The sequence below is a fragment of the Typopeltis vanoorti genome, chromosome 5 (assembly GCF_054136105.1).
Source record: "Typopeltis vanoorti isolate ZY-2024b chromosome 5, IOZ_Tvanoo_1.0, whole genome shotgun sequence".
NCBI lineage: Eukaryota > Metazoa > Arthropoda > Arachnida > Uropygi > Thelyphonidae > Typopeltis > Typopeltis vanoorti.
The window spans coordinates 163,006,468-163,021,647 of NC_143553.1; the positions used below are offsets into that span (position 1 = coordinate 163,006,468).

General features: G+C 35.0%; 1 protein-coding gene across 1 annotated transcript in view; it reads left to right on the forward strand.

The window, feature by feature from the left end:
- Positions 1-15,180, forward strand: part of LOC150107016 (cell adhesion molecule Dscam1-like) — a 754,963-nt gene that overhangs the window by 186,039 nt on the left and 553,744 nt on the right. Inside the window, exon 5 of the mRNA XM_090393540.1 lies at positions 898-1,047. Within this exon, the coding sequence (XP_090249666.1) occupies positions 898-1,047 (150 nt within the window). The remainder of the gene's footprint in view (positions 1-897; positions 1,048-15,180) is intronic.

The window sequence follows — 15,180 nt, forward strand, 5'->3', positions numbered from 1 at the left end:
CAGCTGACGATTCGTCCCATAGTCACTTATGCTTCTCCAGCCTGAAGCCATACCTCCAATACTGACCTTCTCGAACTGCAACGTATACAAAACAAGTGCTTGCGAATGATTCTAAACCCCCCATGGTTCATCAGAAACAATCAACTTCATCGAGATACAAATATTCCTTATCTCTTCTCTTTCCTACAATCTTTAGCAACAAAGTTTTTCTTACAAACGTTCATGCACCCCAAAGATCTAGTTCAGCAACTGTAGCCTGCGAGCTAATGGATATATTCAAACATAAAAGACCAAAAGCCATTTTAGCTTCCTGTAGCGATGCATAATCTTCTTGCCCATTCAGGGCGAGCAAACTGCTCATAAAAGTTTACATATATATGTGTGTGTGTGTGTGTGTGTGTGTGTGTGTGTGTGTGTGTGTGTGTGTGTGTGTGTGTGTGTGTGTGTGTGTGTGTGTGTGTGTGTGTGTGTGTGTGTGTGTGTGTGTGTGTGTGTGTGTGTGTGTGTAGACACTATTCGTATATCTGACTTATTTGTTTATGAGCGCTTCTACAATTGGTGAATCAGCTATGGATTTAATTTGTAATGCTGTTTGAGTAGAGAAATATTGTTAGCTTCATCAAAGTAGTTTAAATCAATTCTTTTCATATATTAAAATCATACAATAGATTTCAGTGGTTTTCGATTATCTAATCCGATTTTAATGAACTTTAAATATATAATTAATTTCCTCTATGTTTACCAAGAACTTTAACTATTATTAAGCTATACGAGCAAAAATATACGTTCTTTTAACAGCAAAAAAAAAAAAAAAAATTCACTATTCCTGATTTAATCTACCTCGTATGTCAGTCACGTACGTAAGTTATTTTAATAAGTTGCTTAATTTTCGTATAGGTGGAAAATACAGCATTCTACCGACTGGAGAACTCTATGTCCGGAATGTGAACCAAGCAGATAGCTCGCATAGCTACCGATGTCAAACACGTCACCGGGTGACTGGTGATACAGTAACTAGTGCTACAGCAGGAAGGCTAATTGTCACAGGTAAGTGAATGAGATTAGATATTGAACAATAAATCTTACTTTATATATATGCATGCCAATCGTTTATGGAACTTGGTATTTTCACTGAAATTGCAAATATTAACTTGATTTCGTTTTCGTTATAATCAATTGAAGTTATAAGTTTTCGATTATCTAATCCGATTTTAATGAACTTTAAATATATAATTAATTTCCTCTATGTTAAATTGTTATAAGTTCATCATGAGAAATATTGTGTTAGATTACCATCACGCATATCATCACTTCAGGTAAATAAACAATTCGCAGCCTGGTTGGCCGAATGAGTAGCGTATCCTCCTCCTCCATCTGATAGCATACGGGTTCGAATCCATTCCGTGGACATGGATGCGTTGTGAATGTCTTTAGGTGGCAGTGAGACCACAATTACTCCTCGTTTATGAGAGAAGTGAAAAGTTCTATGTTGAGGTTCTAAAACAAGGCTTCGAGATTATTATAGAAACTGCATAATATAAAAATTATAAATGAAAAATGATTAAAAACAGTTAAAAAAAAAAACAACTTTCACACACACAGTGCTAATGTGCTTTAGATTTTGCAACATTTCGCATAAATGAAAAATGGGAAAAATTACCTGATTTTAATGGTTAGATTCATTGATTTCTCATTAAATAAAACATATTTCCCAACCTAATCCATTTAAGTGAATAATAAAAAAAAAATGAAATACCGCAAGAGATATCACCTATCGCCTAAATACTTCAAGCAATAGAGAAACATTCTAGCCAAGGACATTAACCGTTAGACACGCAATTACCATCGATGCAATATACTCACAACTCTAATTTATCTGGTTATGATTGTCATTGGTACGCTGTGTATTGCTGTAACCTATGTCTTGGCGCAGTATGACCTTCGTTGTCCTTGCGCCATAAACCCACAAATCAATTTCATCCCATAATCAGCTGGTTCGCTGATTATGGGATGAAAAATCCGACTTTCGGGGAAAGAAAAATCCTGCGACCCCAGCATGAGACTGGCTAACTCACCTTCTATTGAAAAACCCTGAATAAAGGCTCTTTGTACATTCATGTACATTAACTCTTTATGTACATGAATTCGGATATTTTCCTATAAGTTAAAAAATCGGGTTATGTCCAAATTCGAAATGGGAAGGCAGCTCTATCACCCAGTAGTTATCTCATTGCATTTACACTAATCATTCCCAAAACAATAAAGAAATCATTATCGTCTTCGCTTCCGATAAACCTCCGTGCTCATTATTGACCACCAGTATGGATTTCACCACCGTTGATCCAAAGAGAATCTTTTTGCCTTTTCCGCTCGCTTTGGGCAGTTGCCATGGAAACATTGGGAGAAACTCAGACAGTTGCCCTTAATGTTTTCGACTTATGACTTATGGTCTGTTATTTGACTTTTGCAATTCGGTTTTCAGATTTTTTTTTTTTTTTTTTTTTTTTTTGCTCACTGAGCGTAACGGCAGACGGAACTTGATTCTGTAGTTGCGTAACTAATCCGAAGTGGCTCGAAGTTCTTTTTTCACCTGCACTCTTCCTTCAATGTGGCAACAACTTGTACGAAAGCAATAATATCCTACACACCTCTTTTTCATTTGCATATTAAGCATTCCAATATATTTCAAAAATGTCCATCGCCAGCAACTTCAATGTTCGTTTTCGCCATTTGTTTCCAATGCTTTCCAGAGTTACTTGGCTCAATTTTTATAAGATCTCACTTATTTATTTTTAGATAAATTAGGCAAAATGTCGGCAATAACAAAACCAGTTGAATGATGCAATATAGTAGTTTGTTTGAAAGAAGAGACCCAAGATGATGATGATGATGATGATAATTATAATAATAATAATAAGAAGAAGAAGAAGAAGAAGAAGAAGAAGAAGAAGAAGAAGAAGAAAATCTACATGTAGACCAAATCTACAATTCCAGAGTCCACCATCCAAAACTGTTTGAAATGGGACGTAGTCAAAGAGAACGAACAATAAAATGTTCGTTCGTTCGAACAAACAGAGATAAATAACACAATCGTGGATAGATTAAAACATTTTTATTAAAATATCTTAAATTATAGCCATTATACAAGAAAAACAAATATGCATACCTGTGAAATATTTTGGGTTATGTACACGTATTTGCGGAAAAATTTCTTTTAAAAATCCACACACACACACACACACACACACACACACACACACACACACACACACACACACACACACACACACACACACCTAAATCATTCGCCTCTTCCAAGCAGCCAATATTTATTCGAACTTGCTTTCACAATTCAACCAGTGCCTCCTCAATATGATCACGATATTTGCTCTTCTTTTAGGAAGTCATTGATGGTATTCCATCAATGAACACAAAGACTTTTAGGAAGTCTTTGTGTTCATTGATGGAATACCATCAATGAACACAAAGAAAAACTTTATAATGACTTTTCAAGTGAAGGAGAGTTATGGCCATTATTCCAATCAATTCTGAAGGTCCTCAATATTTATCAGAGAATGGAGATGACACAAGATTAGCCGAACATAAAAAATGCTCCTCAGCACGGAAAAGTTTGGACTCATTCGCTTGCAATTACTTTTTTTTAAATGTCACTTCTAGACACTATAGATTGCAGAATTAATTTGTCATTTGTAGAGGGTGTTCAATGGTCAATTAGATAAATCTCACTAACTCTTCACTTAGGATACTCATTCTCAATCGTTGGAAATACTGTACGCTTGACGCTTGGCGGGTGGAGGAGAGAGAGAGGAGAGAGAGAGAGAAGGAGAGAGAGAGAGAGAGAGAGAGGAGAAGAGAGAGAGAGAAGGCAATGCTCTTAAGATCACACAGACGTCTGCTGAAAGAAAGTGAATAGTCAATTCCCCAAGGACTTAAAAAAAATCAAAATAAACAAAATAAAAAAAATCATAAGTCGTAATATCTTCTCCATAAAGATGTTTGCAGACGCAGGACCCTACTCCCTACAAAATTTCATATTAACTGATGTAGTGAAAAGAGGGAAAGCAACAGACTTCCGGTCGTTAATGCATTTCATGAAGCCACTTAGAAATGATGTATATCCACAGAATATTATCATCAAGACTGCATTTGCTTCCACAAATGAAGTTTGGTTTGGACTATATTAAGACGTTGAGCTGTTTCACATGGTTAAGTTTACGGCAAAGAATTCTTGGCGAAAAATAGGTTTTGTCTAAACAAGTATATAAGTTTTTACGACAACTTCTTATCCACTTCTCATTTATGAAAAAATGCTTATTCTGAGCATCGAACATAAAGATAAACATGTTAGAAGTTACGGCGTGAACTAACCGAAACGCAGCTAATGTGCCTCATGCACTGAAGTAAGCAGACATGTATAAATGTACTCTACGTTACAAAAAAAAAAAAAAAAAAAAAAAAAAAAAACTATATTTCTACTCTAAGTGTGCAGACTTTACCTAAAAATGAACGTTCCACTTTCTTAAAAACATATCTTGGGTAGCTTTCTTGCTGATTTCTCCCCCCCCCCCCCCAAAAAAAAAAAACTACGCAACCCTCTTGAGCGTTGAAAAGAGTTTTTTTTTTTTTTACTTTGCTCTTCTCTCTCTCTCTCTCTCTCTTGGGAACGAACTAAGATCTGGCCAAATGGAAGCAGAATGCAGTAGACTTATATTAAAATATTCTTAAAAAGTATTAAGTTAAATATTTTAAAAAAGTATGTTTGATAATAAGGCATTTTATTCATTGTTATTCACTATAACCACTCTCTTTCTTCTTATTGTTATTATCCTGAAGCTTAATTTTGCCTTTTCCCGTTTAAATAAAGAATTTACAACTGTTAATGTGTAAATTTTTATTTACGTCTACATTATAAGCACCGTCGCTAAGAGAGAACTTACATTCTCTGCTGCGATTGGACAAAGACAACAGGAAGTTAATCTCCTACTGTTAGCGAAGAGAATTTAATGTTAATGTGCCAATTTATAATGACCGCATACTTTTTTAATCAAATTAATTAATTTTTCACTTGAAGTATTATTAATATTAATTTAGTTAATACATGAGTGTCACTTAATAATAATAATAATTGAAATTTCAGGATCTTTTACCCTAACGAAGATTACGATAAACTAGTGGATTCGCGAATAAGCCACCTACCAGCTAATATTAGTAAACCTATGTTTAATATTAAAATTAAAATATTAAACGATATTAAAGTTATTAATTCTAATCAAAACAATTATCACCTTAATATCAGAATAAGACTTAAAGTCATCACATACAGACCTCAAATTAAAAAATATATATTTATATATTTTTTAAATGTGTTTGTTTTCAAAATTTTTACGTTTTATTGCAAACTAAAATAATAAAACGGAAAACGAAATCACAGAATTAATATAGGCAAAATTGACAGTTAATTCGTGTTACCTTTTAATTGCGCATGACGTTACTAGATTATTTCGCGCTATTTTCCTAGAGGGCGTTCGGATCCTATGTTGAATAAGTATGAATAGCAATAAAATGTCTTAATTAAACATACGTTTTGAATCACTGTCAATATTTCACTGTAAATATTTTCAATGATCACAGACTGCGCCTAAAATTATAAATGAGGAAAAATTATCAGAATCTATTAAAATGCCGAAAACTTCTAAATTTTACTTTCTATAAAACATAAATAAATACATTTTGATTTTATTTATACAAGCCAAATATATATTCTTTATAGATAATTATTATAATCTAATGCATGTTCAAATAAACGCATCATTTTTCCAGTAGTGTAGCCAAAAGAACAACATGACAATTGCACCCTTCCTTGTCATTGTCATTTTGTTCGCTTCTTGTTATGAAAATGGGGATCTTTATATGGACTTTTTTTCGATTTGAGTAGAGTGAGCCGATTTCATACACAGACAGCAGAGTTTTTCTCTCGGAATCTCGACTTTTTTTTTTTTTTTATCGCACATAGAGGGAAACCGGCCAGAGAACACACACACACACACACACACACACACACACACACACACACACACACACACACACACACACACACAGTAAAAGACAAAAACACTGTTAGTGGGCAGTATATGGCGCCGTGAGTGAATGGTGTTTATGTACTGTGAAGGTAAGTGAATAAAGAAATGTAGACAGTGGGTTGTGTGATGCAAACTGCTCTTCTACGATGAGTCCTTGGATTCAATACAAATGTCAGGCAATAATAATAAGAACAAATTAAGAATCATTGAATCCAGGCTCATTAGGTATACTGCATGGAATCTCTGAAGTTAATTTCGGTATTCCTATGCTGGAATTCCTTAAAAGAAAAAGAAGGATTGTGCATAATTCTTGGGTGTCTAATTAACAAGAATTTGGTGAGAATGCAGTTGTAGAGTGCAATGGCCTCATTTAATTTTTTTTTTTTTTTTCAAACCATTGTCGAAATTCCTAGGAATTTTAATACTGTTGAAGGATACTTGTATCATTGACTGCAAAATGAGTATTTTCGCCTTTATTTGACAACCTGACAGTTGCTTTTCAACCTGAAACAGCCAAGTATTTCATGTATTGTTTGCTCGAATGCTATCCAGAAATAACCTCATTCAAATTCCAAATTTAAAATAAAAACTGTCTGCGTTGCGCTTTGAAAATCTGTACACGACACTTCAAACTATGTAAACATTGATTTCTTTACTATGTAAACAAATGATAAAGCAATAAAGAGATGTCGTGAATGCTCTCTTAACTATATTACGAGCTAAGGAAATCAGAGCGTTGAATGTTTTCTTTATAACCCTTATCAATAGTCAGTTCCCACTTTTTGTTATTTTTTTCTTTCGTTTTACCTCTTTTATTTTATTTATTTTTGTGTTTATTTTATTTTTTTTTTATTTTTAAAGTTCCTAATGGATTTCATACCTTACTGTTTCTCACCGGGAATCGAACTGTGTATTATTTTTCCCTCTCAGAGTATCGAACTGTGTATTGAAATGTAGTATACGAATATCTTACCGATATTCGTATACTACATTTCAATACACAGTTCGATACTCTGAGAGGAAAAAATAATACAGATAATTTATTTATCAACAATACAATGTTCGGTTTACTACATGTGTGGTTTGCAAATAAAAAAATCATTCTAATTAGCTGAAATGTTTTAAGAAATCGATAAATATCTGATCACTTTCTTATTGAAGGGTATTCTTGTTTTGTCGAGTGCTTTCTTCGGCCAATAACCTGTAAGAGTTATAGTACTAGTTATCTGGAGAGGAGGAAGGTTGGTTGTCTTTTATATTCGTATATCAACTCTCTTTATCGTGATGTATGTTGTCAGATATGAAACTAGTCTTCGCCCGTACTCTTTAAATATTAAATGTTTCTCTTTCATTCTTCTTTTTTTATTCTATGAGGTTTTATTTTTTCTAGTACCCAGTTGATGTAGAAATCGATTCAATATTGTTTGCATCAGCAGGCAAAAATTCCTGGATAGAGTGAGCAGTAATTTGTACGCTGTGTTTTGCATTTTTGTAAAAAAAATAACAACGGAACTGATCGGGTGTCTTTATGTGCCTTTCGATCCATTTTTTTTTTATCTATTCCTGTCTCAAGTCGTTTGCTGCCTTCACATTGTTAGCGTGAATAGGAATTACACAACCGACTGACATGGCGTATAATCCATGGCATAGTAATGCAACTAGTGACTGTAGCATAATTTGCAAACCTGTTGAATATTAGAAAAATTTTAATTGGGATCCTATCCTTGTTAGTCAATTTCCCGCAATTCAGCATATTAAAATAATAATAATAATAATAATAATAATAATAATAATAATAATAATAATAATAATAATAATAATAATGTTATTATTATGGTGGCAGCATAAAATAGAGACAGTATTGAAAAATGAAACAGCAAAAATTCTCTGGAACTTTAGAATACAAACTGAACGGCATTTGGAACCCAATAGACCTGACATCACAATTATCGAATATCGACAGATTTGGATTATTAATATCGCAGGTGCCAAGTGATAACAACATTAACAACTAAGAACTGGAAACAATTACTAAATATCGAGATCTGGCAATCGAAGTTGGTGGGCTGTGGCTTAAACACACCAAAGTCATCCTAATAGTTATCTGTGCAAGTCAGTGGAGTCGTCTTCGAGTTGAGGGAACAACCAAATTTGTAACATATCGAGATATGGCATCCCAGTTACTGTTGCCTCGGCAAAGAAAAAAAAAGCTCGTAAATTTTCTTGCGAGAAAGTGCACAAAGCACGTTCACTTTTGATGACTTTCTTTCATGTTCAACGTTTGCAAGTGGATGTTCTGTCCTTCATAGTCTCACATTATGACGATTCACTTCACCACTTAAGCGAAAAGTTGATTGAACAGAAAAAATTAGTCGTGCTGCGAAGGCGTCGTCTTCCATGTCATCCAACATTTTTCAAATCAAAAATCTAACCATTTTTCTTTGTCCCCGGGATGTAGTGCCTGCATTAACTGCAACTTGTAGCCTTTCATATGCAGTCGTTTCCTGAAAACACATCATACTGTTGTATCATCACACCATTACCTTGCTTGCACGGTTTGTGGATTTTCTTGGGTTGCGTACGAATATTTTTTTGAATACTTTCAACATTAACTTCGGAAGCACGTGGGCAACCCGGACTTTTTCCTTCACAGATGCATTCCTCTCCTTGAAATTTTGCACAATGAGTAAATCTGCTTATAACGAGGAGGGTCTTTCTTAAATTCAGTAGGAAATTTACGTTGAACCATAATTACTGGATTGCACTTTGCAAATTCGATAACACAAAATGCTTCCTTCTGCGGAGACACCATTTTTGTTAACTCTTTGAGCAAGCGACTGAAGGATCTTTTGGTTTCAAGCGCTTACAGCGCACTTTAGTAGCAGAGCCTGCTACTAGAATATGGGGAAAAGTAAACTCTCATAGTTTTCCTATCAGGTGATGTATAACACTTGTTTGTATCGTTGGTAATAAAGATTTCACAAACAAGTACAATTTGCTTTTTTATTTTGAATAACTCTGTAGTTAGGAGTATGTTGTCCGTCAGTTCGACAAAACCAAGATAGCTGGATTACTTTTGAAGTCTGATGAGACTTATCGAGAATTTTACTAAAATATGGCAATCCATTTTAATTTCGATTTAAAGGGGAAAACTTTGTAAGCACAAGAATATAAAATGAAACTAAATTATGTACGCTATAGTATTACACAATTCAGCTTATGTAATAATTTGCATGTAATTTGCATGTTAATCTACATCCGAATTATGTGACGTCACTAACAACAACGTATGTCATAGTATTATTCCATAAACAGAGACTTTTTTGTTTATAATTAAATAGGAACTCGCTCAGCAAAAACATCATCGCCACCTATGAGTCAGGAGGTGAACTACCATACATTTTATTATTTTATTATTATTTTATTCACATAATTGATACACAATCAAAACAAGATATCATTTAAACAGCAACTATTTACACCACTAGTCACAGGTGACTAGTGGTGTACCTCACTTTCTCCGTAATTGTCCATAATTATCTCAGCACTACTCTTCCTAACCGTTGGGTGGGTTGGATGATCTTGTGCTCTGCAAGAGGCTGCCCAGGTTTCAGGACCTGATATTTTGCGGTTATTATTATTATTATTATAACGGTGTCTATATGGAGTTAAAAGACTCATCGCTGGAGACCCTAACCATTATTTACACAATACCTATCATACTTCTCCTTAAATTCATTCACAGACGAAGCATTCACAACCACCTCTGGCAACGCATTCCACCCATTCACAACCCTCTAAGCAAAAAATCTAGTCCTAGCACCCTTGTTAACCACACTGTTACATAATCTCCAGGGATGCCCCTCGTTCTCACCCTTCCTTCACTGATCTTAAATATGTCATCAGTATCAATACCATAAAATCCCTTTAATAATTTATATGGCTCTATCATATCTCCTCTCTCTTACATCTATCAACTAGTTTTTGGAGCCTACAGATCTTCAGTCTATCCTTGTAGGGAACAAACCACAGACCTGCAACAATCTTTAATTCACCTCTGAATTCTATCCACCATTTTTTCATCACAAAAAATCCAGGTGATCAGATCTGTGCGCAATACTCCAAATGTGGTCTTATTAAGTGGAACAATAACGTCCTTATCCCTGTTTGTTAGAGTGTTCTTCAACAACTCTGTAATTTGATGTGATGTTTTGCCAATCTTTGGAATATGCCCTTTAAACTTAAGTTCTCTGTCCACAGTAATCCCCAAGTCCATATCCTCGTCAACTTCAGTTCCATTAATAGAGTGCACAGCATGTGATCTCATCCTCCCGAAGTGCGTCACCTTACACTTAGAGACGTTAATCTGACAGCCATTTACCTTAGCCAATACCGACAGCCTATTTAAGTAATCCTGCAGATATCTACATAATTTGAATTGACTATCGCTCTTCCCAGTTTTGCATCATCAGCAAACAAGCGGATATTTCCTTTCAAATTATTTCCAATATCATTAATGTACAAATTAAACAACAGAGGACAAAGTACTAAGCCCTGAGGTACACCACCATTCACCTGCCTTCTCCAGGACTCAGATCCTCCATAAACCACTCTCTGATATCTGTCCACCAGCAGCCCTCTAATCCAAATCACCAGCTTCGAATCCATACCCATTTGCTCTAATTTATGCAACAGAGTTCAGTGTGGAATCCTTTCAAATGCTTTTGCAAAGGCCAGCAGTATTAGTGAGTAAGGATTTCCTGTATCCAACTCCAATGTTACTTTATTATAGAAAGTAAGCAAGTTACTGAGGCAAGACCTACCCTTCACAAAACCACCTGGCCCTTCATAAAGTATCATACTGCTGTCCATCCAGTCCTCAATTCTAATTTTTACCAATTTCTCCAAAACCTTAATCACCACTCCAGATATATTGATTAGTCTATAATTTGCAACCTCTGTCTTAGAGCCTCCCTTGTGCAGTGGAATTATTTTCCCCTCTTTCCACTCTATTGGTACTTTACCAGAACTGAAGCTTAAATTAAATAGCCTGGTTAGAGGAGGTGCTAATTCTCTTGCACATTCTCGTACCACATGGGCCGATATGCCATCTAACCCAATGGCAGTGTTAGCATTAAGGTTCTGTAATATATTAAGCACCTCTATTTCGTCTATCTCTAGACGCTCATCAGTCAATGATACATTCGACATTGCAATATCACGACCAAGATGGTATCTTTTTGCAAAATGATCACTAATTAACTCAACTATTTGATTTGCTTCTGTAATTTCCCTGTCATCAACACTTTTTTAAAGTAATCTTTCCATGGTTATTGTTCCTTTTACTTGCCACATAGCGAAAGGGTTTCTTTTGGATTCATCAGCTAGCTTCCTCTCATAATTATCTTTGGCTTTCCTTGCCATACAGGTTGCTCTCTTTGTCTGTACCTTGTACTACTCAAGGGAACGATCATCTCCTTTTTCTTTATACTTCCTCCACAACATTTTCTTTATCTGCAACTCCTTCTTAATAATATTATTCAATGAACAAATTTTCATGCCATGGCACTGCTGAAAGCTGACTTCTCAGCTAGTCATAACCACCAGCCTTGTAATTCCATATATACTCCTTCTTAACAGAATATTCAGCATATCTTACAATCTCCCAGGTCAATCAAGACCAAATGATCGCTTTCTCCAAGTGGAGACAGTGTAACTGAATTACTTATTGATATGTTTCTACGATGTTATGACCAGATCTAACACTGTCGAATCTCTTGTCCCGTCCATTACATGTTGTCTCGGGTAGGCATCTCTTAACAGCTGTACAAACTCCATTTCCTTCCTTCTCCCAATTTATGTCCCCAAATTCCCCATAATGATTACTCAACGTTCACTCATCGTGCTAATTTGCTAATGCATACTATCTACATTCTCTCTTATACCCCTTTGAATTATTATAACTACAACAACCGATTACATATTTCGCCCTGTTGATCTCTATCTCACACCAAACAGCCTCGAATGAACTGCCCTCTACATACCTGTCACCTTGAGGAACCTCTACCTTTATTGGCTTTAACCCTTCGTCTATCATTAGTAACCCCCCATTCTGTCATACCTGTCCTGCCTGAAAATTTTGTACCTCTTACATTCAATCCCTAATAATTATATCATTCTTAGTTAACCAAGTCTCACTAATTCTAATTACTATAATTTTTGACCAAAGTTGTACTAAGTTATGACAAAATTCTTCGCACTTATTCCGAATACTTCGGGCATTGGTATACATAAACTGCAATACTCCCTTCCTCCCATAATCTCCCTGTGTGTGAGTTAGCCTACTTTGTATACTGTTAATTTTCTGCGAACAATTAATCCCAAATTCACAGCGATTAATGACCTTAGTATATTTACAGCTGACTCTATCACATACCTCCCTAGCAAATCTCATTTCCCTGTTTTGACCATTCACTCTATCCTTTATCAATAAATGTTCTGGATGCCAAGCGTCCAATCCATTTAAGTGCAAACCATCTCTCTTATAATACTTCTTCTTTTCATCAATTTTATCAAACTCATCCCAGACATTCATAAAATGAATATTCAGTTTCATTTCTTTGCAAAAGCTTTTACACAATCTTGACATCATTCCATTTATTATAATTGCTCTTCTGTTTAATTCATCACTATCAAATCTTGGTAGCACACTCATGATCTTTCCACTCTCGCTCTTTGCATTCATTGCTATCATTAAATCCTTTAAAGCCTGTTTCACAGAAAATCTTTCGCTACCTAGATCATTCGTCCCTATAACTGCAATAATCTCGCACGCTCTGTCTTTCCTGCAATTTCACAGCCTCAATTATATCCTTAATCTTTGACCCTGGATAACATGCTTTACTTACTCTACCATCCTTCACACCCTTAATTATAGAATCCCCATACAGCACAATATCTTTTCTGCGCCTTTTTTGACTTGACAACCTTTACCCCCACTGATGCTTGTTTTTGTCCCTGATCTTCTCCCGCATTCTTTTGCATATCGCTCAGCAATCTCTGTTTATGTATTTCTGCAGCATTTATTCCATGCACACACTCACTTAATCCGTTAATAAATAATCTGTCATTCTCATTCCTTGTCATTCTTAATCCCCCCATACTTTCTATTCCATTAAAAACATTAGAACTTATTGGAATACTGCAAGATATACTATACAATTTGGTCATATCAGAATTATGAAATATATTACAGTCATTTAAAAATGGCAGGTCCTTTGTCTCAGGAAAACTTTCACAACAAAATTTTACTCCTCATGCTTCCATCAGATACATTGGGATATGGCTGTATAAAAAAGGCTGTTTCCTATGAGTCTGATGGCACCTAAGTGTGAAGTCTTGATGATCACTTAAACTTGGGACATTAGACAAACCAGATGTATCATCATATATTACACTAAAACTTCGGTGTTTATACGAGTCAATTAATGCAGACAAAACAGTTGATATATTAGAAGATCTTTGGGGATTCGTTATAGTTATCACCCCTTTATTTACATATCACCCCTAGCCACCATACTGAAAGAACTTCGGCATTGAATTGTAGCAGCAGTGAATTCAATAACTGTCGACAGTTATAGTCTTGCAAGAAATGGACTATCGTTTTGGTGGGTGTCGCACTACAGCAAGTGCACACAGAGTGCCTGAACAACTGACAATTTTTCTGTCAGGTTACGTATAACTCATGTTTATATTTCTGGAAATAAAGAATTCATGAACAACTCGAATCTGCTCCTTCATTTTGAAGAACCTTGTATAAGTGTGCATGATCTTCAAGCTATCCTAACAGTATCTTACTTGTATATGAAGGTTGCATTTAGCTTTATTAATATTGGAAATTCTTAGTATATTAATCGGATGGTGGCAATTATGGTTCACTAAAGATTTCTTTTGGGCTGTCTTTTTGTAGATTTTTGAATATTTTCTCCCTCCCTTCTGATTGTTGCGAAATTGACTTGACCGCTATCACGCTGTTATTATCTAATTTTAGGACTTTCATCTGCTATTTGTCCGTTGCTGTTCCACATTAATATTGAAAATAGATAAAATATAAAAATATAATGCATGCAAAGGATGACTAGAGTAATTTTGCTGCTAGCAAAATATTAATCCTTGCAAAGTACTTTTATAAAAAAAATGAAGGCGTACTCTTCCGATGTGGATCATATATAAGATGGTATATGATCCACATCGGATCATATTTTGTGTAAAGATAGCTCATTAAGCTTTTCTTTTTATTCTCACGTCGTACTGTTAAAATTAAGGAGTTTAATCATACAAGTGCGCGCGCGCACACGCACGCACGCACGCACGCGCACACACACACACACACACACACACACACACACACACACACACACACACACACACACACACACACACACACACACACACACACTTTAATGTTTGCATCGAATATCACTATAATTGTTGCTTCGTATCACCATTCTCGCCTCAAAACACAATAATTATCTACTTTGTCATGAACAAGACAAACAGATTCCTCTCATATAATCTTCAATAATGTCAAAATTAATCTCATATAATATCATATAATGTCAAAAAGAAAAACTGGTTTACCATCCAAAGATAAATAAACTTCTGCATTGAGAAAATTTTGAAATGACTTTTATTGTAGATAAAATAGTTATATTCGAGATTTCCATCTGAATTTTAGGATAATATTCAAATATTAAAATGCACCATCAGCTGAAAAGTAAAAGATCCAAAACCCATTTTTTCCAACTATTGCTTATGCATATTCCAAATGTGGTATTGGCAATTCAAATGATTACCGAGAAAAATTAGAGCTATTCCACGACTCCGAAGCATCTTATGAGTTTCGATGAGAATTAGGTGTGTATAGGCGACGAGAAAGATGTGCACGAACAATTTAACTGTCCTAATGAATTAATATTTCAGCTATTGCAATAGAAACTGAAAGGCGATTGATTTCTTGCATGTGCTTATTTAAAATAAAGTTGAAATAACCAACCTTGGAGAATTTTTACAGAAACAT